We start from the raw sequence: 21,584 nt of genomic DNA on the forward strand, positions 1-21,584 counted from the left end.
TCAGCTGGAACATTGATTCTAGATGTGGAGTTCTCATTACAGAAGAAACATAAACCTGTAGGGGTTTGTCCAGGAAGGGGCCACAAAAACAATCCAAGGGATGGAATGCCTCCCCCGTGAGGTCAGGCAGAAAGAGATGGGGCTATTCAGCCTGGGGAAGAGAAGGCTTGGGAGAGACTGATAGATACCGAAAGGCCTCTAAAGGGGGGTTATAAGAAAAAAAGGGACAGACTCTTTAGCAAGATCTGCTGGAATAGGACAAGGGGAAATGGTTTCAAACTAAAAGACAGGAGATTTAGATTAGATGGAAGGAAGAAGCTTTTTGGTGTTTTTTCTTCTTTCCCCCCCACAGTAATGGTGGTGAAGGACTCAACAGGTTGTTCAGAGAGGTGGTGGATGTCCTTGCCCTGGAGACATTCAAGGTCAGGCTGGAACAGACTCTGAGCAACTTGACTGAGGTGGAGCTGTCTCTGTTCATTGCAGGGGAGTTGAACTACTTTAAAAGGGTCCCTTCCAACTCAAACAATTCTGGATTCTATGATTCTACTTCTCAGTCATTATCTCTAAGCGAACATTATAGTTTACATGCTTACTGAAGCTCTTAAAAACTTTGAAACAAAGCAGTAATCTTCCAATAAACACAGGCTGTAGTTCTTTAATAGTAGCTGCAGAATAGAGAGGATCAGTACAATCCTTTGGGATACGATAGCTACAATTCTGGGTTCATTTTTAGACTTCCTTGTTAAAGAAACTGATGCAATATACTGAGTCCAGCAAAACGTTTCTAAACTTTCTTGTGGCTTGGAGATAATTGCATTTGTTCCACATTAAGAAAAGAAAAAGGCTGGATGACATGGGAATGTTGTCATCTTGTCTTTAACTATCTCATGGTAGAGTACAGGAGCAATGAGGTCCAGCTTGAGCACAGTAAGAGGTAGGACATGAGGCAAGAGACAAGTCACAATAGGAAATAAAAGCTCTAAGAAATTTCTGTTTTTGTTTTTTATTTGTCGTTGTTATGAGCTGGTAAAACACCACAACAAGTGCTGAGAAGTGTTGTGATATTTCTGTCCTTGGGGAGCAATGAAACTCAGTGAGATGTAGCCCAGAGCACGCTGTTCTTAGAGAACTGAATTTGAGCAGTGAAGTTGCGTTGGACAAGCTGGAAGCCCCTTCTAACGTGTGATTCTGCAACATTTACTGTAGTTGTTATTACCAGCTACATTTTCTGAAGAGTTAAGAAATGCAACATGATCGATATTTATATATTATAGTTGTTGCTGTATTGTAAGATACACACCTGTTATTTGATATCAAGCATTCTTCTCTTGACCAGAAGATCTTTGCTAGATTTGAGGATTTCAAAGATACTTGGTTCCCTTTTTTTTAACTTAAATTATTTTTTTAAAAAAAATCATATACAAAACTCCGTTATTAAAATACAAAGTGAGCTTACATGCTGGACTGTCCATGGAGAGGTAAACATAATAATGAGATCCTAAATGCAGTCTGTGTTACTCAGTCAAGTTCTACAGGTTGGTCAGCTCCCCCTGCTTGAAGCTTAGGCTTCTTTGCTTTTAAGTTAGTTCCACAGTTGTGCCGCTTACGTTCTTGTGACTTCTTCACCACTGAATCCTGGGTAGTCTTTGAAACAGTCTGAGCATTTTCACTGCTTCCTTCTGAATTTGAAGACTCGGATGGTTTGTTCTGTAAGTCATAAACAATTCTATTAAAATTCTAAGTTTTCTTCTTTTCTAGTGTTCTCATGCAAAAGAGATGATAGCTATATTAAATAAATTGAACAGATGCCAACCTCTTAAAATAAGCTCTATGTAAATACAGATATAAATACCCGGTAAACGCTTTTCTTGCTGGCTGTCCCTTGTATTGTGATGACATGTGCCTCATTTTTCAACAGACTTGCTTTTGGTCCTATCTTCAGGTAGGATATTGTAGCAAATGCCGTGAAGCTGAAGTCTTCCCTGAGTAAATTAAAATGGTTTCATTTGAGAAGGTTGGAGACAAAGTCAGCGTGCAGGGGAAAAACAGGACACATACAGTAATTGTTCTGATTGATGTTCAAGGTGGCAGCAACTTGATTCTGCTTCTCTTAGCCAAGTAGATAGTCACTGCATCTGGTCAGTAGTTAACATAATTTAGTTTGCAGACTTTTATACACATACAAACACCCCCCCCCCAACATAGAGCCATGTTGGAAAAGGAGAACTTTTTCACTATGCTTTCTTAAAATTTGAGTGCTGCTTCTCACATTAATCAGCCTGTCCTATCTTAAATTCTATGTGGTAACCCAACTTACTTTGCTTATCCATGGCATAAGACTCACTATAAATAGCAGACTTCTCCAACACAAAGCTTCCTGCAGATCTAAAGGTTCCACTTACAGAACTGCAGAAGCCCCCAGACTTTTTAAAAATTGAGAGTGTTTCAGATGTTCCTACAACTTGTTTTAACTTACTCAAATAGAAACACGGTAATCCCCTGTTTGTTTGCTAAATACATTAAATGATTCTGAAGGAGATGACAGAACATCCATTAATATTATATGGAAGCAACATGACAATAACTAAAAATGGCTATGAATTGTAAGAGAAGAAAGTAATAATCTTCCTACCTCAGATACTGCTGCAGCAGTAAATGGGCAATAATTCTCTCCAGTTCTTCTCGAGGGAGCTTTGGTGGAGTTACTTCAGCCACCCTGAGTTTTGATAAACCTTTTCCAGACCAAGCATCAATTAACTTCAGTGGAGTGAGCTTCTCACTCATGTTTTCTGCTTGCTCCAGTATCTTGATTAGATCCCTGCAGTATTCTGTGATATCCTTTTGCTCAAGTGCTACAAAAATCAATAGTATTTAAAATGCAAATCATTTATAGTTAGTTTCCATATGAAAAGTAGGTACATATATAAGTACTTCTATATGAAAAGATACATCTATAAATACATGAATCTATGTGCCATATAATGCCAATGCTTTCAGTGCTTTGTTTTGTTTTTTTGAACTGTAACTTAAACTGATCTGTAACTTCTCCTCTGTCCACGTGGGACTTTTTCTACTCAAACTTACACTTACGTTTCTAGTTCATTATTAAAACTCTGATCCTGCAAATATTTTTAGGTGTTTGTATTACAAACCACATAAATTATTTCAAAGACTTATTTACAAGGCATAATATTTGTACAGTAGCTATTACATTGTTCTGCAACTGGATTCCTTTTCCTTACCTATAATGTTTATTATAGAAAGATTAGAGAGCAAAGAGCAACTGAGGAACGTGCTCAAGGCATGTTTCTTTTCTCAAGGCACTTACAAAATAAGAGATAAAAATATATTTAATTGTACAAATCAGCTTCATCATGTAAAATTTTTCAAGTACTCATCACTACAGTATGCAATGCTTCACAACAGATAGAAGACAATGAGTTGGTATTTTCCACATTTTATACAAATTATCTAGCATTCAAAAAATTTTAAGGTGTTTTTGTGTGTCTCAGAGATCCCCAGGACTAATTATTTCTCAACATTCTTCTGAATGATTTCTCAGCTTTATAGGGCATTTCCTATGTCTAAGCTATGGATTCCACTTTGTAAGCATGACAAAAAATACTTTGTACATTTTCAGAGACTCACAGCTTTCTGGATGGGCACAAAAAGTGACAGTTAAAACAGCAACAATTACCACAACAGTGTATTTTAAGCTAGCTACCCAACAGTGCTTAGGATGCTTGCTGGCAAAGCAATAAAAGAAATTAAGTACCAGAACTGCATTCTACCGAAGGCATCCTCTTTTACCACACTGCAGGACTTGTTTCAGCTCCTCTACCAACCTCCCTGTACGTCTGGCCCATATGGTCCCACTTATAAACCCAACTTCTCTCCAAAGGAAAAGCATACTCCAAACCCACACTGTGCTATTATGGCTGACATTCAGGATTTTGCTACATTAGTGTGCTCAACTGTCATATGCACAGTGCTGATACAGGCAGGACTCATGAGCACGCAGTACTGAAATCCCTAGAGATTTTACCAGACAAGTTGTAAAAGCACAAACTGTGCCTTCTCAGAGCCAAAGTGTGAACAGGTTGATGGGGAAGGAGCAGGACAATTCCTGGAAATGCAGCTTTTGCACCCCTAAGAAAACCCTTAAACAAAACAGGTCCCAAACCAATCCCCCCTAAGTCTCATATTCACTTTTGGAAGCAGATGAACTGCTAAGCCTGAAAGATATCTCAGACAAAAAGCTGTACAAAGATGTATCCTGCTAAATACTCCGTAATTGGCAACAAAAAGTCAATGAAAACTGATCTCCATAACAGAAGTTGCAACTGGGTAAAACAGATAATATATCAAGCATACTTTACAGAAGTTGCTCACAGTCACTCTAAACTAGATTATTTTTAAGCAAAACTTTTCCACGTGCTCTGTCTTTATTTGTAAAAGCAAATTACTTACAGTTTTCTCTACAGCAGTTATCACACATTCTGTTGCAGCTTGCAGACTCCCATACTTCGTCAAAATGACGGGCTATGAGCACCCGGCGGCACCTGAAAGAACAGAAGAGCAAAGAGGGGCTATAGAATACAAATCTATATGCAAGCGTTACAAATCATGGGAGTAGTGAAAAGAAATTATCCTGGTAAGCTTTTATCTCTCAGCAAGCATAAAGAAGTGTCTCAGGAAAATCAGAAGATAAATACCACAACACGGTATTCTCTGTCAGTTACGCTACGAGAAGTAGTTAGCTTTCACTAATATAAAAACTAGTCTGTAAACAGCATGGTTAAAGCAGGAGAATAAGTATGATTTGCAATTCCAATAGAATGAAATAAATCTTTTAATATAAGCTCATTCTTAGACTGAGCCCAAGAAAGGCTGCTCTGAATGCTATTTAAAAACAAAGCAATCAAGCAACTGAAGTAACTCACTTGCTCGTATTCTGGCAGTAAGACACCATATCATACAGCTTCTCTTGCCCCACATTTTCCATCACTACCATTGAGCTGATTCTGAATATATCTCCAAAACCATAATACAGGATGCAGTCAGCTTTCTGGTCATCCCTACCTGCAATACAGTAAGACAAACAAAAGATGTAGACTTTAAGCATAGTCCGGTACAAATTCTAATCACATCTTCTTTGGCTTCTGTAGCCTCATATAGAGTACATCACTGTAACAGACTACTGAGTGTAACATCAGCCAATAGAACACAACGTGATACAGACTAGAAACAAAATAGATCTAGAACAGTCTTTTACAGCTACACAAGCAAACTGAAAAGTCTGTGGAAGGAAGGAAGGTTCTGACTCTTGAACTACTAAAAATAACACTGATGTGATACAGAAATTGAATGCAATCACCATTTTCTCATCCTACATCTCTTGGAAAATCCTATCCAAATATATTCTGAAGCCTAATTCATACTCTATTAAAAGATACTGTGACCTTCAAATACCTTATTAGGTATTCATAATGAATTGAGAATTACAATTAAACAAAATATTCCATTTAAAACCAACTGTGACTTCTACAGCTGAACTCAGATAATCTTTCTGTTGGCCACTCCTCCTGATGATGCAATGGGTACTCTCCTACTGTTTGCAAGATCCAAAGAGCAGAAAGGATCTAAAGAGCCTATACTTGATAAGAGTTTAACAAAGAAAGAGAGGAACTACTTCACTTGGGCAGCCAACTGGGAGGAGAAAGGAAAGTTTCATAAACTAAGTGATATGTTAAGGCAAATGAGTAGCAGTACTTAAAGAATCCCCCTCAGAAAAATCCCATTTAAATTAAGTAATGGAAAACATACAAAAGCCTACTGTAATCACCCTGAGCTGATAAAGACTGTGAAACAACTACTTAGCACCCGTAAGACCCCTGACTTTACAATATTTATAATTCACATTAACTCCTGCACTATCTAGAATGAAACAGGTTCTAGTGTAAGCAGAGGTCATCATTTAGCATGACATGAAAGACAGACATCAGAAAGAACCGATCAGAATTTTGTACAATCTTCCTACTCTGAACTGGGACTCTAGAGATGGGTAATATGAAGACCTGAAAATTCTAATAATGGAATTATTCAAGTAAAAATATGACATGGTATTCAAGACTACTGAGAAAATTCTTTTGATTTCAGACTATCAGAGATTTCTGAAAATAAAAACATCCTTTTTATTTAAATAGAAGTATTTTTAGTGCAATTAAATATTCTCAAGTCATTATAGCATTTATGTGAAGTATAAACTCATGGAGTGAAGCAGCTGACAGATGCATATGTACTTAATTGAGTTTGAAATTTGAATCCAGAGAAAAACATTTCACTTTTGCTACATGGACAGTAACAGTGTATGAAGAAAAGTCCCAGAAGATATTTCTCCATAATGACACCACCAACAAGTATGAACACATAGCTTAATACTGTTTGGCTGATTCATGCAAACATCTTTGCTCCACTAATAGCCAGGTTTAACTAGCTTTAGTTCAGCACAATAAGTACAGAAGCAGAACAACAAGAACAAATTCCCGCAACTTTGACGGCTCTTATCTTTTAGGCCAGCATGTTCTACCATAGAGAGAGTTAAAATCTCAACCAACTGCCCTTTTGGGCCCTTAGAAAAAAATAAAAGCTTTCCTCCACATACAGTGAAATCTGTTTTTGAAAAAGAACTAATACAGCTAAATAAGCTGTAAATTAGCTAATAACTAAACAGGAAACAAACAAACCAAAAAGCATTTTTTAAAGCTCTTCCAGCTATTTAATCCTGCTGTACAATTTAGTGATTAATCTTTAAAATTCATTGCCCCAGGCCCTCCGTTCCACTTTTATTTCTGTGGCCAGCAAAATTCAGAGATCACACATCATCTAGAGATTCTGAGCAGATTACACATCCTAGTTGCTGTGCTAAGGAAAAAAAAACTTCTGTGACAAGTCTGATCAATGTCATGTTGCTCTGGTAAGCCACAGATGCCAGAAAAATCAAGTAACTCAACAAAAATCTGCCTAAAGGGCTGGACATTCAGCTATTTTTGCTACTCTGCAGTACAGAGGTTTGACATCCAAGAATGTAGTTTGTATCTGCTTTACAACATCTTTATGGAGGGCAGAGCGGTGGAATACTTTGGAATTAAAATCAAAGACAAAAATACTGCACGTAGGTCTGAAATGAAAGCATAATTTTATTAGCCAAACAGATGTTAAGGGATGCTTTGCTGTTTCCTACAATACCTGCACGTCCGCTCTCTTGGTAGTAATTCTCCATTGACTTGCTCATTGAATGATGAATTACAAACCTCACATCAGGTTTATCAATTCCCATGCCGAAAGCAACAGTTGCCACTACAACCTGAAATAAGGTTGAGAAACCATCAAGGTACCAAGTTACAATTTGTTTTCATGAGACACAAATCTGTGAAAAATATCTGTTTAACCTGAATTTGATTTGCTGCCCATCCTTTATGAACTTTGGTCTTATATTTAGCATCCATGTTTGCATGGTAAGTTCCTGCCTTTATTCCTAGTTTCTGCAAACTGATGGTAACTTGTTCAGAGTCCTTCTGAGAAAAACAGTAAACAATTCCTGCATAAAAGAAAAAGATGCCTTATTATAATGCCATAAAAAACAAACACACCCTACGATCCCCAATGCTTAAGAAGAAAGAAATTGTGAAAGTTTTATTAATTTACAAATAACTAGTCAGTAAATAGTCTTTGTGCCTATTCAGTATACAGTATTGGTAGCCACAAGAGGAATTTAAATAATCAATCTGAATAAGACAGAATAGGTCAAAAGCAACACAGAAGCTCTCCTGTCAAGCTTCTTAAATTTAGGAAAAAAAAATTGGCTTACCTACCTTTTGGGGCTTTTTTCCTACCGTACAGAAAAACAGTTCAACTTACAGCTTTAGCTTGTAGGTTAAAGAGAAAAAATGGATTCCAATCTGCATTATCATGGCAGCGATTATGATCAAGGAAGACAATGCTTTTTAGTCCTTATGTGAAGTAGTCCTTTACTATAGGGGCCCATTAAGACTCCTACGGCATCTGACATCTCATCTGAGATTTCAGATAAATCAACTTCTTGTCAATTCGGACTAAACCTAAGATGATACACTAACTCATGCAGTTTTTCATCTTCTTAGTACAGTTCTGTATACAGAGAGCTGCCCTGTATACACAGGTGCAAAGTTGTACATCAAGGACAAGCAAAGACTGCTGCTCCAGAAAACTGGGATCTGTTGCTCTTGTAAATATATTACTTTTGATGTGCGCTATATATGTAGGGTGCTCCAAAAGTAATTTCTCCTACTTATTACCATGGAAACTACAACAGATACAAAGAGCACAATAACACTATTTGATAGGTTGAATTCTCCAATACAAAACACTATTTTTCAAAGTAGTCCTCACTATTAGCTGTGCATTTTCTCCAGTATTGAACAAGAACCGGATGACACATTCATAAAAATGTGCACGGCCATTCAGAACATGGTTTCAGAACAGTGGTCTGTCACCACTGCTGAAACACACCACCTCCACTGTGCTCACACCCATTCTTTGGTCTCAATAAATGTTCAGCAAGCATTGATGAATGTCAACAGGTGCCATTTTTTTCTGCATGGAAGAATTCAGTGCCACACCTTTGCTTTATACACACTTCCAAGTCAGACACCATTCTATCAGACTGCCCCTCTGCTCCCATCTGCTTTAGGGCAACAAAATGTGACAAGATATTGGTGGGAAAGTTCACATTCAGCTGCCATACCAATGCCTTAGATGTCATGGGCCAACATAATAGAATAGGAGGCATTACTTTTGGAGCAGCCTTCATAATTTACTGAATGCACAAAGTCCAGCTTTTACAGTTCTGCTTTCATCACAACAAGTGCAATTCACCATTCATCCATCCATTCTGGGCACTGAGTAATACATGAATATTATGATCAAACACAAAAAAGAGTTGTTAAATTGTTACTAAGTATATTAACACAGATAATACATGGGAAATGCATGAATTAAAAGCATAGAGAGAACCTCTTTTCTGACTTGTTTTTACAGTCTTAAAAATTGCTATTATTCTTACCTGTGTAAGCACTGTTCTACATACATCAACACTGTATCTTCTGAAGTATTAAAACAGACATTAATTGTAAGAAAAATTAAACACTATTGAATGGAATGAGTGATTACTCAAGGTACAGATCTTACTAAATTTGGAATTTCTCTGTAAGTTTAAGGATCACTTGAAACAATTCATGTAATGCTAAATGCTATTTATAATAGTACGGTTTTATATCATTTACCTGAGAGCCCTTTGTATCTTCCATTAATGATCTTAACAATGTCCTCAATGAAATCTTCATTATTTGAAGGTTTATGCCGAACCTCAAAAACATAATACACACATGCCAGAGAGGTTGGCAAGCAATCTGTTAAAACAATGCTTTTATCCTACTTCTCCAAGCACTGTAAATACAACTGTTCTGTCATTTAACCAAAACGGCTACACTCTCATTACTAAGAGTCAGATTACATCTGAAAAGCTCACAGGATGAAAAGGAAAACTAAGATGCCATGAAGAACAGTAAGTCACTGTCATACAGTGCAGCACAACACACTAATTCATGCCTTTTGTAATGATAGGACGTTTCCCAACAGATTGCAGCAGCCTGAAACTGCTCGTCTGCCCCTCCCCTGTATATGGTTCTATTTGCTAAGCCTTGCTCAGAAAGATCAGGGCAGCCCATGTTCCTATGCAAATGATAGTAGATCCAGATGAAGACATTAAAGAGCACTGCCACTCAGTTGCAGACTAGACATTAATAATACACGTAACTGGCAATCTATCCTGAAGTTCATCAGCTGTAACTTACAGAAGATAATATGGCTGTGATGCACTTCAGCAGACATACCTCATAGTAAAGATTAGGCCGGTTGAAAGATGCAGTAAAGGTAATGCATTTCCGAATGTGTAAAATATTCTGAGCATCCTTTAAAACATGATTTGTAGCAGTTGCAGTTAATCCAATCAAGGGAGCAAGGGGAAACTGTCTTTTCAAGATACCAAGGGATTTGTAGTCTGAGCAAGAATAAAAAAAGAATATTAAAATATTATTACACTGCATTAAACAACATACAGATTACTTTGCAGGTATTTTTAAAACCTGTTGGTTGGGTTTTGTTTTGTTTTTGTAAACACAGCTTTGCTAATAAACAAGAAATGTGGAATTTGGATAAACAGAACAGAGTATACTAAGGAAAGATTCAAACTTCTTTATGAGCAATTAAAATGTATTTTATCAATTCCAAAGGCATTATCATCACCTAACTATCTTAACAGAACACGAGACTTTGCATCCCAAAATGAGATCCTTTACCTCATCTAGAGTGCTAAAGACTGGTCTACAAAATTGCACATTTTTCCTCTAGCAGAAGACTAGAGATGACTGCATGGGCTTTATTCAAGATGATATCCAAAAACAGTTTCAATAGCAGTTTTTTCAGAATACTAACACCAAAAAGGATATTGAAATAGCCCCAACTTGAATGAATCTAGCTACCAGACAAGGATAGAGTCGCTTATGAACAGAAGTTCTTGAGCTAACACACATTCCTGTCATACCTAACTATGGAATTATTTACTTAACATATGAAGAAAGCACTTAACTTTATTTCAGGCCTAACTTATTATTTATTGATGCCTGAACAACCCCGCAAATTGGATTTCTAAGGAGCATACCTGGCCTGAAGTCATGGCCCCACTGACTGCAACAGTGGACCTCATCTACAGCAATGCGAGCAAGACATCCTGCTTGATAAGCTTTCTCTAGCTTTGACATGAACATTTTGCTCTTTGCAATCTTTTCTGGGGTCACATAAAGGAGCTTCAGCTGTGAATTTCTGTCTAGCATCTGTGTATGAACCCACTTCACATGTTCCTGTTCAAAACAAAAGGAGAAATCAGGCGTGGGGAAACTAGGACAACACACTGAAGTTGTTTATCGCTGGGATTCTAAGAGGTTATTGACAATTTGCAGAAGGTAACCAACAGAGAGATAAACTGTAACACAGTATTTACCACTAGTGCAAGTCTTTGCAAAAGACCACTATATATATAAAACACTAATTTTAATACTTGGAAAATCTTTCACATAAGTCTGAAAAACAAAACTATTCAATTTTTGTTTTTGCTTCAGCATCTGTTGTCAGTATTTTCCCATTAAACTATAATGTATCAAGCAAGCCTGTGATACTACAAGGATAAAATAATTATTTGTACGCAACAAGGACTCCCAGCTGTAACCTGTATTACTGTATTTTCAATATGCTCCACCTGAAAGCTGGCTGCAAGTCCGGCAAGTAGCATCAGGCCACTAAGCCATCAAATCCATTGTCACGTGCAATTTAATGACCATGGCCTTCTGGTAGTCAGGAAAAAAAAAATCACTGCAAAAAGTAATTGACTAATAACACACTGGGAAATAAAATACTTCTTGCCCTTGGTGTTAAACATTTACCATCCCAAGGGAAGACAAAATGCTGCATGTAAAAGCCTGCACTGCTCAAGAAGTCACTAGCAGACAAAATCACCTCCTCCAATCTTCTTTCATGTCTAGAAATGCAGTAGAGACAGAAAATAAACACCAGCCAAAGGTACTGCACATCCTTTAAATAGCCCCACGTAATCTACCTATTCCATGAAAGCTGTTGGTCTAAATGGCCCTTGTTATTAAAACAAGAATGCTATAAATTCATTCATGTTACCCATACCACAGCACACAGCTAGCAAGATTCTGTTGATAGCACTGGCTGCTAAAACTGTGCCATTCAGTGTTCATAAATAACAAACAGAGGCAAGATGCGAGCTTGGACATAAAATCTTAACAGATAAACATACCTTACTGCTTGAAGCATTTAATAAAGTTGCAGAAATGCCAAGCTGTTCCAAAACCATGAGCTGATCTTCCATAAGTGATATCAAAGGACATATCACAAGTGTAAAACCTGTAATAATAAATTATCTGTGACATCTGAACCATTAAGTTTGCATGCTGTCACTTCTAACACTTTTTTTTTTTTTTTTTTTATAAATAATGCATCAATCCTGTCCTGTTAGAACTGCCTAATAGGAGCTTAAACTTTATATAGCTAGTAGCTGATTCCTCTCCTAGATAGCTGATAAGTGCATGGTCACACATGTCAGGGACATTTGATCAACTGACTATGACATGCACCTTCTCTTAAAATCTAGAACTAAGATGCAAAAAGCAGAGTATAAGGGCTAACATACAAAACAAAGCAAGTTAAATTCACAGCTGTGTCATGAGGTGACGTGTAATTAAGCAATGCTAGATAGTGATAGGCTTGATCTTTGTAAATAAAGAAGCTTCCATGCAGTCAGAAGTGTTATTTTTTCCAAAAGAAGTTTAAAAACTACAGCTGGATACTTGTTTTTTGTTGTTTTTTTCTTTGTTTGTTTGTTTTATATATGCACAAAGCCTCTCTCAAATAATCTGGAGCTAAAATACAGAAAAATAACAGTTATCGATATTTGAATAATTAATAATCACAGAATTGTAGGGGTTGGAAGGGACCTCCAGAGATGATCGAGTCCAACCCCCCTGCCAAAGCAGGTTCCCTACAGCAGGTCACACAGGTAGGCATCCAGGCAGGTCTTGAACATCTCCAGAGAAGGAGACTCCACCACCTCCCTGGGCAGCCTGTTCCAGTGCTCCGTCACCTCACTGTAAAGAAGTTCTTGCGCACATTTGTGTGGAACTTCCTATGCTGCAGTTTCCCGCCATTTCCCCTTGTCCTGTCTCCACTCACCACTGAAGTAATGATAATACAGAGTAATCTGTATATTAAATTAAAAGCTTAAGAAAAAAATATAGTGACAAACATTAAAAAACTTCTTCCAGTGTTTAAAAATATGAAGTAATGACAGGAATGTATGCAAATGATTTGACTCACATCTAAAAGGCTCATCTATTTTAAGGCTGCTCCTTAAAAAAAAAAAAAAAGAAAAAAGAGCAACGCAAATATTTCCAGTAAATCTCTCTTATATTTGCTCTTTTTTCTCTTGCTTAATGTCAGGTATCAGGGCAGGTTCAGGTTGGACGTTAGGAAAAAATTTCTTCTCAGAAAGAGTGGTGATGCACTGGCACAGGCTGCACAAGGAGGTGGAGTCACCATCCCTGGAAGTGTTCAAGAGCCGTGTTGATGCGGCACTGAGGGATGTGGTCAGTGGGTTGGTGGGGATGGGCTGATGACTGGATGATCTTTGCAGTCTTTTCCAACATTCATGATTCTATGATCAGACACCAATGCAACATGCATTCTCCGAAGAACTTCGTAAGGGGGAAGCTAAATTCAGTTGTTTATACATGGCCCCTCCTCCTCATACATACCATCAGAACAGACAGCAGGCAACTGATAACAGAGGCTCTTCCCACCACCTGTAGGCATGACAAGAAATACATCCTTTCCTGCCATTGTAGCATTTACTGTTTCAAGTTGCAAGGATCTAAACTTCTGGAGTTTAAACTTGTTTTGCAGTGCAGTTTTTATCTTCTCATACCATGGAAAATCTGTAAAGGACAAAAAAACGCATTTTTACTCATTTTCCTAAAATACAAGGGTAACTTACATATACAGTAACTAGAGTAGAACGTGACACACCTTTTGATGCAAGAGTTTTCAAAGACTCAGTAAGGGCACAAAAACCAAGTCTGTATAATCTAATTTCTAGTAGGTGTACCTTTGAAAACCCTATGTAAATGCAAACTGATCCACCTCAAGACTACGGGCTTTCATTTACATGCTAATGCTAAAAACTCACAAACAGATGAAGCACTTTAAAATGCTGACGATTAAGTCAATTGGTTACTACAAAATTAAAGGGAAACAAGAAGCCCATCCTGAAAATAAACAAAAGCAGACATGGAGTCCTACAACAGCCTTACTACACGGTTGCCCAAATGCCTCCTTCATACAAATGCAGTCATTGCAAGTAAGATAATAAAGGCAGGTTTATCATTTGTTCCATATATTCCAGAGATAATAAGCTTTGGGACTTGAGGTAGCATTGCTTCCTTAATTTACAGAGATCATAGCCAAGTCCCAGGGCTCCGTGAGAAAAAGGAAAGCCTCCCGTTGATTTCAATAGGCTCTATATTGAGAACAAATTTTGCTACACTTCTTATTCAGTACATACAAACACAGCACTTGATTGAAAAAAATGTTAAGTTTTAAAGCACAGGAGAAAAGACCCCCGAAATATATAACTTTGTTCAATAGCACTGATCTGAAATTACACAGTATCAGTAATCAGTAAAGTTAAAGAGGAGGAAAATGATAGTGAAAAGATTTAATTGAATTTGCTAGTCATAACGAGGTCCAAACCAACCAGCCATCCAGATCTTCAATTAATGTTCACTTGAAAAACAGCACTTCCAAAAGAACAGCAGCCCTCACACCACCATGGGGCATTTGTAACTTGAACTAAGTCTACATTGCTAACATTTTCTACATTATACTTTTTTTTTTTTTTAAGTCAGCATCTATCAAATTTGCATCATTAGGCAAGATAGTGGAGGTATAAAACCGACACTAAAACCACTGGTGTCCTACCCATTCAAGCAAAAAGAAACAGAGACAGTAAGAAGCAACTTTAAGAATGCAAGATTGTTATCAATAAAACCTGAAAACATCCAGAATAATTATTTCCTGTTTATTTTTTAATCAAAAAACAAGCACTGCAATGTATCCAGGTTTACTCTTGGATTATTATTGCAAATACAATTAAGCTGTGACTTTGCATCAGGAAAAGAATAAGAGCAGTTGCTATGGTTTAACCCAACAGACAGCTCAGCACCACACAGTTGCTCACTCACTTCCTTATCGCAGTAGGATGGGGGAGAGGATTGGGAAAAAAAGCAAAGTAGAACTTGTGGGTTGAGATAAAAACTATTTACTAAGAAGAAAAGCAACAGAAAAGGAGAATTATAATAGAAATGATAACAATGTAATACATATTTACAAAACAAGTGATTTACAAAACAATTGCTCGCCATCTGCCGACAGCTGTGCAGCCAGCCCCTGAACAGCAGCATCCCTCACCCCAGCCAACTCCCCTCAGTTCTATAATTTCCTCACATGATGTCATGTAGTATGAAATATCCCTTTGGTCAGCTGCCCCAGTTCTGTCCCCTCCCCGCTTCTTGTGCAGCTTCAGCCCTCTTTCCTAGCAGGATAATATAAGAAATTGAAACCCTCTTGGCTGTTTATAGCACTGTTCAGCAACAACTAAACACTGGTGAGTTAACGATATTGTTTTTCTTTCGAAGACAAACCATAGCATCCTACCAGACAGGGGAAAAAAAACAAACGAACAACAAAACAACTCTGCCCCAGGTGAAACCAGGACAATAGTTATTAAAGGCCATTCTTCTACACTAGAACTCAGCCTAGAAGAACTCAGATTAGTGTTAAATGCCCAGTAAAGTAAGCACAAGATTATCCTGTGTAAGATGGTAGGCCACCCAGACAAACAAAATAGAATGGAACTGTATCACTATTCAAACAGAGCTCTGCACAAACACATTTTACCCCTACTAAATTAAATGGCTTCTATGTTAGAATATTTGCAAACCTGTTTTGTTCCACGCCTCAACTGAGGTTTCGGTCTCTTTACTTCCCCCTGCTGCTGACTCTCCCAAGGACTGCTTTATCAGCTTTTTTAACGTCATCTTCTTTTGAATGAGTTCTTGCTGTTTATCCAGCAGCTCCTGAATCTGCATCTCCACTGCCTGCAGCTCATTTTCAATGGAAAGCAATTCATTCTCTAGCACTGACGACAAAAACAAGGCAGAGGCAAAAATATTAATACGAATAATGTACTTCACATGTTGATTGAGAACAATCAAAATTAAACACAAACCAAGAGCATCTACAGAAAAAGACAGCACGCTAATCCCACTGGTAAGATTACAACATCTTAATTTTTGTACGTACCATGTAAAAATTTTTCACAATGCTTAACGAGGTATTTCATATATTAGCAGGCTGTATGAAAGCACTTATGTACTCTACATTGTCACCTCTGATACAGTGTATGAGATATGCAACACTAGCACTGGCTACACTGATTAATAGAGAAAAAAGTACATCACAATCTTATTTCTCAGAAGTGGAGTTTCTCTAGAGAAATACTTGCCATTGTTTTCTTTTCTGCAGATACAGGTTGGGAAATGAAAAGCAAATTGCATCTGCCTGATAATAAAGCTTAAAGAGTTACAATGAACACAGAAGTACTCCAGGTAGCTTCAGCGTGAGCTCAGTGTTAAAACATTTTTAGAAGACTGCATTTACACATAAGAATCAACTTTAACCTCACAAAGCAAAAGTTTTCTGAAGATGGAAATAGAGACATTAGCAGGAATGTTTTATGCTATGTTTTATGCACTCACATCTTATCTTTTGTGCAGATCCAGAGCATTTGCTAAATGTCAAGGTTTGAACATGGAGGACAAAAGCTTTCTGTGAACACAAGCCATTCTTCAAATCTGAAAGAGCTGAAGCAAACAATCCCCAAATGCCTGACTCAGATAAGTGAAACTTTGGCAGGAATTTGTCTCTACACATCCTTATGTGCCTCTATGTGAATTATAGCTTGTATTAGGAACGGTGCAGTGAGCAGGACCAGTAAAGTAATCCTGCTGCTGTACTTGGCGCTGGTGAGGCCTCACTTTGAGTACTGTGTTCAGTTTATGCACCTCAGTACAGAAAGGACATTGAGGTGCTGGAGCAGGTTCAAAGAAGGGCAACAAGGCTTGTGAAGGGGCAGCTGAACAAACTGGGGTCGTTTAGTCTGAGGAAAAGGAGGCTGAGGGGAGACTTGCTGCTCTCTTCCAATATCTGAGAGGTGCTTACAGCAAGAGCAGGGTTGGTCTCTTCTCACTGGTGACAGGATGAGGGGAAATGGCCTCAAGTTGTGCCAGGTAAGTTTAGGTTGGATATCAGGAAAAACTTCTTTACAGAAAGGGTTGTGAAAGTTGTGTTGGAATAGGATCCCCAGGGAGGTGGTTGAGTCACCATCCCTGGGTGTGTTTAAAAACAGTTTGGATGTGGTGCTCAGGGACATGATTTAGCAGAAGGCTGGTAGAGTTAGGGTAGTATGGGTAAGTTGTGGTTGGACTCGATTTTCAAGGTCTTTTCCAGCCTGAGCAATTATATGATTCTATGGGCTGTGCTCTAGAACTCAACCCCATAAAATGAAGAAGTAATAACACAGTATGTCAATCATGTACCATCATTTTCAAGCCAGGCTAGAAAAGCATAAAAAATATTTTTTCTTTTTCCTCCAAAATACTAGGCTTGGTCCAAACATAGCAGATATGATGAATTGCTTACAGGAAGAAAAATGTTTCACATGCAAAAAGCTTTACAAATGGCACAAAATCAGGATATTTGTCCATAAGTCCACTGTTACTCAGCAGGAAGGAGCTGAAAGTGTTTTATAATATGAAGCATATTTTCAATACACTTAAAGCTAAGTATTTCCCTTGGAAAATCAACTTCAATTTTAGTTTTTATTCCAAGAAACAAAAACATTATGCAGTTTAAAAACAAGAAACCAACAAAAAAAACACAAACATGGCAGGGTGGTTGGACCAGATCATCTTGAAAGGTCCCCTCCCAAACTATTCTATTACTCTATGAAGACATCTTTCTCTTCGAATCTCAAGTATAACAACATAGATCTGATACTCTTTTCTGCATACATCAAATTCCTATAAATAACAATCAATAAATCAGGTGATCATGTCTGTTAACCAAAAGACAGCAAAATGAACACAGAGTGCTAATTTTGGATTACCTTCCACAGCTGTCATCTCTAGAGAATACAGAGGGCTATCCTCAGGAGAATTTACTTAACCAAGTAACTGTCACTAAGAATAAAACAAAGAAGAACAGTTTCATTAGTAATCCTTCTAAAGTTAGAGCAGATTTACTGCAAGCAATTTGTCAATATATGAGGTGCTAATAGAACAGGTTAAGCACTGGTACATTTAACCCAACTATAATAAATAAACCAAACTATACGACAACACACTTTTTCCCTTGCTGCTAAAGGTGTAGGAGACTTCACACAGATGTGAAGTTATAAACAGCTCTTAAGGTTACACAGAGCCTTAAGCTATAAAGATCCTCCAAATGGAATTGAGAGACTTTTGACCAAGACTAAAATTTTATGGAAGTCTTCCTCATCCCTTTAACAGATGCATGGTGTAATTTAGACAAGTCATTCACCCACATTAGAACTACCTTTTTTTCAATTCTGTTTGAAGACTACTTTACATAAAAATCAGAACAAATTACAATGCATCCATTAAAAAATACCCACAATAACACTTAGAGGATGTTCCAGGAGAAAGTAGAAAGACAGTTTGGTTCAGAGGAGAGTGATTAGATCATAAATGAGACAAACTTAGAAATCTAATTGCTGGCTTAACATTTGAATGACACCCTTTGTTGTAGTATATACTAGTAATATAAATCTTAAGAAGCTTAATATTCTCTAAACCTTGGGTAATTCTCAACGATTTATTGTATATATGCAGAAGCCAAATCTGAGGGAAGGTGTAACAGAATTCAGAAGATCTTCACTAAAGCTAATCCTAAAGCAAGAGATATTTTACTCAGTTCCTACAAATAGGACAGAAATGTATTTAAAAAAAATATGCAAATAAAGGACTGAATTTGTCAGATGATGTTCTATTTTAGAAGTTGAAGGTCCACACTTCACAGAGAAGCTGACAGTACTCAGCAGCGTGTCCACATCTCCTACAAAATCCAAGTCACACAGTCCTCTCTCCATCACCTGCCACTTGCACAAAAGTATTTGGAAATGTTAGCTTCTTCCAAGCACAGGGCAAGTAGAGACATGCAGAGAATAAGTAGCTATGGAATTGACACTGGAAAATAAGTAGCTATGGAACTGAAATACACCAGTAAGTGTAATATACTTCTATTCTCCAAAAATAAATGCAATCATCACAAACATCACTATGCTGATAGCTCATTAAGCATAAAACATTTTCTTATCAAAAGAGTAGGAAGTGAATGAAAGGAACCGAGGAAAGTAACCCCTTGTGCTGCTAAAGCTTTACAAGTCTTTAGTTCAGCTCCTGCCTCTAAAAGAAGCATTCAGTATACCTTATAATTGATTCTGTACCAACACTGCCAGCAAAGAACCCATCTGACTATCAAACATGCAGCTCTTAAGACAATGAATAAAGACAAACTCATATCTCACAAGCCATAAGCGGACAAAACACAAGTGGAAGCATTCTACCCTGTAGGCAGTTGTACCCTACTGTAAAAACAGAAAAATTACTACAATCATCCCATTATACCCTTACTTAAACAGCCTTCTGGAATGGAGAAAGGCTGCTAAGCCATGCCCAAGGCATGTTAGTGATATGTGTCACTTGTGGCCCTGAAGATTTAAATCAGTGTCCCATCACTGGCAGTTTTCCTACCCCACCTTCTACGCAGCCTCAAATAAAAGCCCCTCAGTCCAACTCTAAGAGAGCAATGCTAATAAGATGCTATCAAGGAAAGCATCCCTACAGTTACCCTGGGCTGCATCAAGAGGGGTGGCCAGCAGAACAAGGGAGGGGATTGTTTGAACACTGGGCTGTGCATGGAACAGGGATGTAGTAGAGATCCTGTTGGGAATGGCACTGTGCACGAGACGGGGCTGTGCATGGATTGAGGCTCTACATGAGCCCTACGAAGCTGAGGGATGAGCATGGGATTGTGCATGACTTCATGGTATGGGTAGTAATGGAAATGGAGATAGGTTGTGTTGGAGCTAGAGATAGAAACAAGAACAGGAAAGAGCTCCAATGTTCCCACCCACACATCCAACAGGGTCAAGGATGGTGCCAAAGCTGCAGCCCCCAAAACCTGCTGTGCTCCACAATGGGGCTCTGTCCCTTCTCCCCTCTTTTGCCACCTTTGTACCCACAAAACCAATGATAAGAATCAAACAAACACATGCATGTATTTTCTCATGCATGTATTTTCTCATGCATGTATTTTCTCATGCATGCACATATAAGTACCCAGAAGAGCTCTGTAAAGGGATCTCCTTATCTTGCCCCACAGAAATAGCAGATCTGCTCTAAAAGATAATAATGTGTTATAATATAATACTATTACTAATAATATTATTAACTATAACAAAAAAGGATGGGAAGAAAACTTTCTCAATCAGCTTGCAGCTGCTGTAAATGCAGGGCTCAGGTACAGCAGTGGCATTTCTGGTGTGCCCTGGTCCAGTTTCTTGTTAGAGGGGAAAAGAATAAACCATGTCTTTCAGAACTCATTCATCTCCCCCCACATCTCTTCTTTAAATAAGAAATAAATTTAATTCACACCTGGTATATGCAATCACTGACAGAAATAGTGCAAGTCTGTGTTTGAGCATTGGATCCACCACATTGGATCAGTTGTGTTTGAGTCAATGAACCCTATCGGTCCCTTACAACTCAGATATACTATGACTGTTCTCCTGTACTCTGCCCTCACGAGGCCCCTATGGAGTACTGCATTGAGGCTCAGAGCCCCCAGCACAGGAAAGACACAGAGCTGTTGGAACACATCCGGAGGAGGCCATGAAGATGACCAGAGGGTTGGAGCACCTCTCCTACGAAGAAAAGCTGAGGGAGCTGGGCTTGTTCAGCCTGGAGAAAAGAAGGCTGTGAGGTGACTTCATTGCAGCCTTTCAGTACCTAAAGGGAGCCTACAAACAGGAGGGGAATCAACTCTTTATAAGGGTACATAACTGCAGGACAAGGGGAAATGGTTTTAAGTTGAAGGAGGGAAGATTTAGGATGGGCATCAGGAGGAAATTCTTTACTATGAGAGTGGTGAGGTGCTGGAACAGGCTGCCCAGAGTGGATACCCCATCCCTAGAGATGTTCAAGGCCAGTCTGGATGGGGCCCTGTGCAGCCTGAGCTGGTAGGCAGCAGCCCTGTCCGTGACGGGGGTTGGAACTTCCAGCCCAAGGCACTCTATGGTTGCAAATACGAAGGGAATAAAACCCACAATAACACTCTTCCTTAGAGACAGCTCCCTCACTCAGCAATAAAACCCCAACACGTACGCCCATAACATCTCACTGTGAGAAAAATAAGTAAATAAACAGAAAAATACCTGAACTCACAGGGAAAAGCGTGCACCACCTGCGGGCAGAGCATTCCGCAGACACACGGGCAGCGCCCACCTCAGCGTAGCGAGTCCCGCAGCTCCCGAGGCCCGTGACGGAACCGCAGCGACCACGCGCGCAACCTCTGACCGCGCCTCGCTACGCCCGCTCCCACGCGGCCACAGGCACCCCACGGCTGCCGCGCCCTCCCACCTGCCGGCCGGCTCCCAAGCTCCACCCCTCCCCTGCGTCCCCTACTTCCGCTGCCGGCTCCCCTCAGCCAATCACCTACAGCGAGACGAGCGCGAGCATCACCACGCGCTGCCCTCTCCCCCAATCCACGCC

General features: G+C 38.8%; 1 protein-coding gene across 2 annotated transcripts; it reads right to left on the reverse strand.

Moving 5' to 3' along the window:
- Positions 1-987: 987 nt before the first annotated feature.
- Positions 988-21,364, reverse strand: RECQL (RecQ like helicase). 2 transcript variants are annotated; one of them, XM_042834930.1, is made up of 15 exons: positions 21,248-21,364; positions 17,900-17,972; positions 15,674-15,871; positions 13,431-13,610; positions 11,918-12,024; positions 10,760-10,958; positions 9,933-10,099; positions 9,324-9,405; positions 7,452-7,600; positions 7,249-7,366; positions 4,944-5,082; positions 4,471-4,562; positions 2,633-2,852; positions 1,853-1,982; positions 988-1,707 (listed from the first exon to the last, which is right to left on the reverse strand). In XM_042834930.1, the coding sequence occupies exons 2-15, from the start codon at positions 17,913-17,915 to the stop codon at positions 1,519-1,521; spliced, it is 1,986 nt and encodes a 661-aa protein (XP_042690864.1). In that variant the 5' UTR covers positions 17,916-17,972; positions 21,248-21,364; the 3' UTR covers positions 988-1,518. The 2 variants fall into 2 exon arrangements, with proteins under 2 accessions (XP_042690864.1, XP_042690865.1); XM_042834931.1 differs by having other exon boundaries at positions 21,258-21,355.
- Between the last annotated feature and the right edge of the window lie 220 nt (positions 21,365-21,584).

Source organism: Centrocercus urophasianus, unplaced genomic scaffold (genome assembly GCF_019232065.1).
Source record: "Centrocercus urophasianus isolate 14NV4802_14NV808 unplaced genomic scaffold, USGS_Curo_1.0 seq_5, whole genome shotgun sequence".
NCBI lineage: Eukaryota > Metazoa > Chordata > Aves > Galliformes > Phasianidae > Centrocercus > Centrocercus urophasianus.

Excerpts from the sequence above, each read along its gene's own strand:
- RECQL (XM_042834930.1), bottom strand. Across the intron at positions 1,983-2,632 it reads CTGCTGCAGCAGTATCTGAG|GGAAGACTTCAGCTTCACGG; the intron begins GTAGGAAGATTA and ends TAATTTACTCAG. Across the intron at positions 1,708-1,852 it reads GCAAGAAAAGCGTTTACCGG|AACAAACCATCCGAGTCTTC; the intron begins GTATTTATATCT and ends TATGACTTACAG.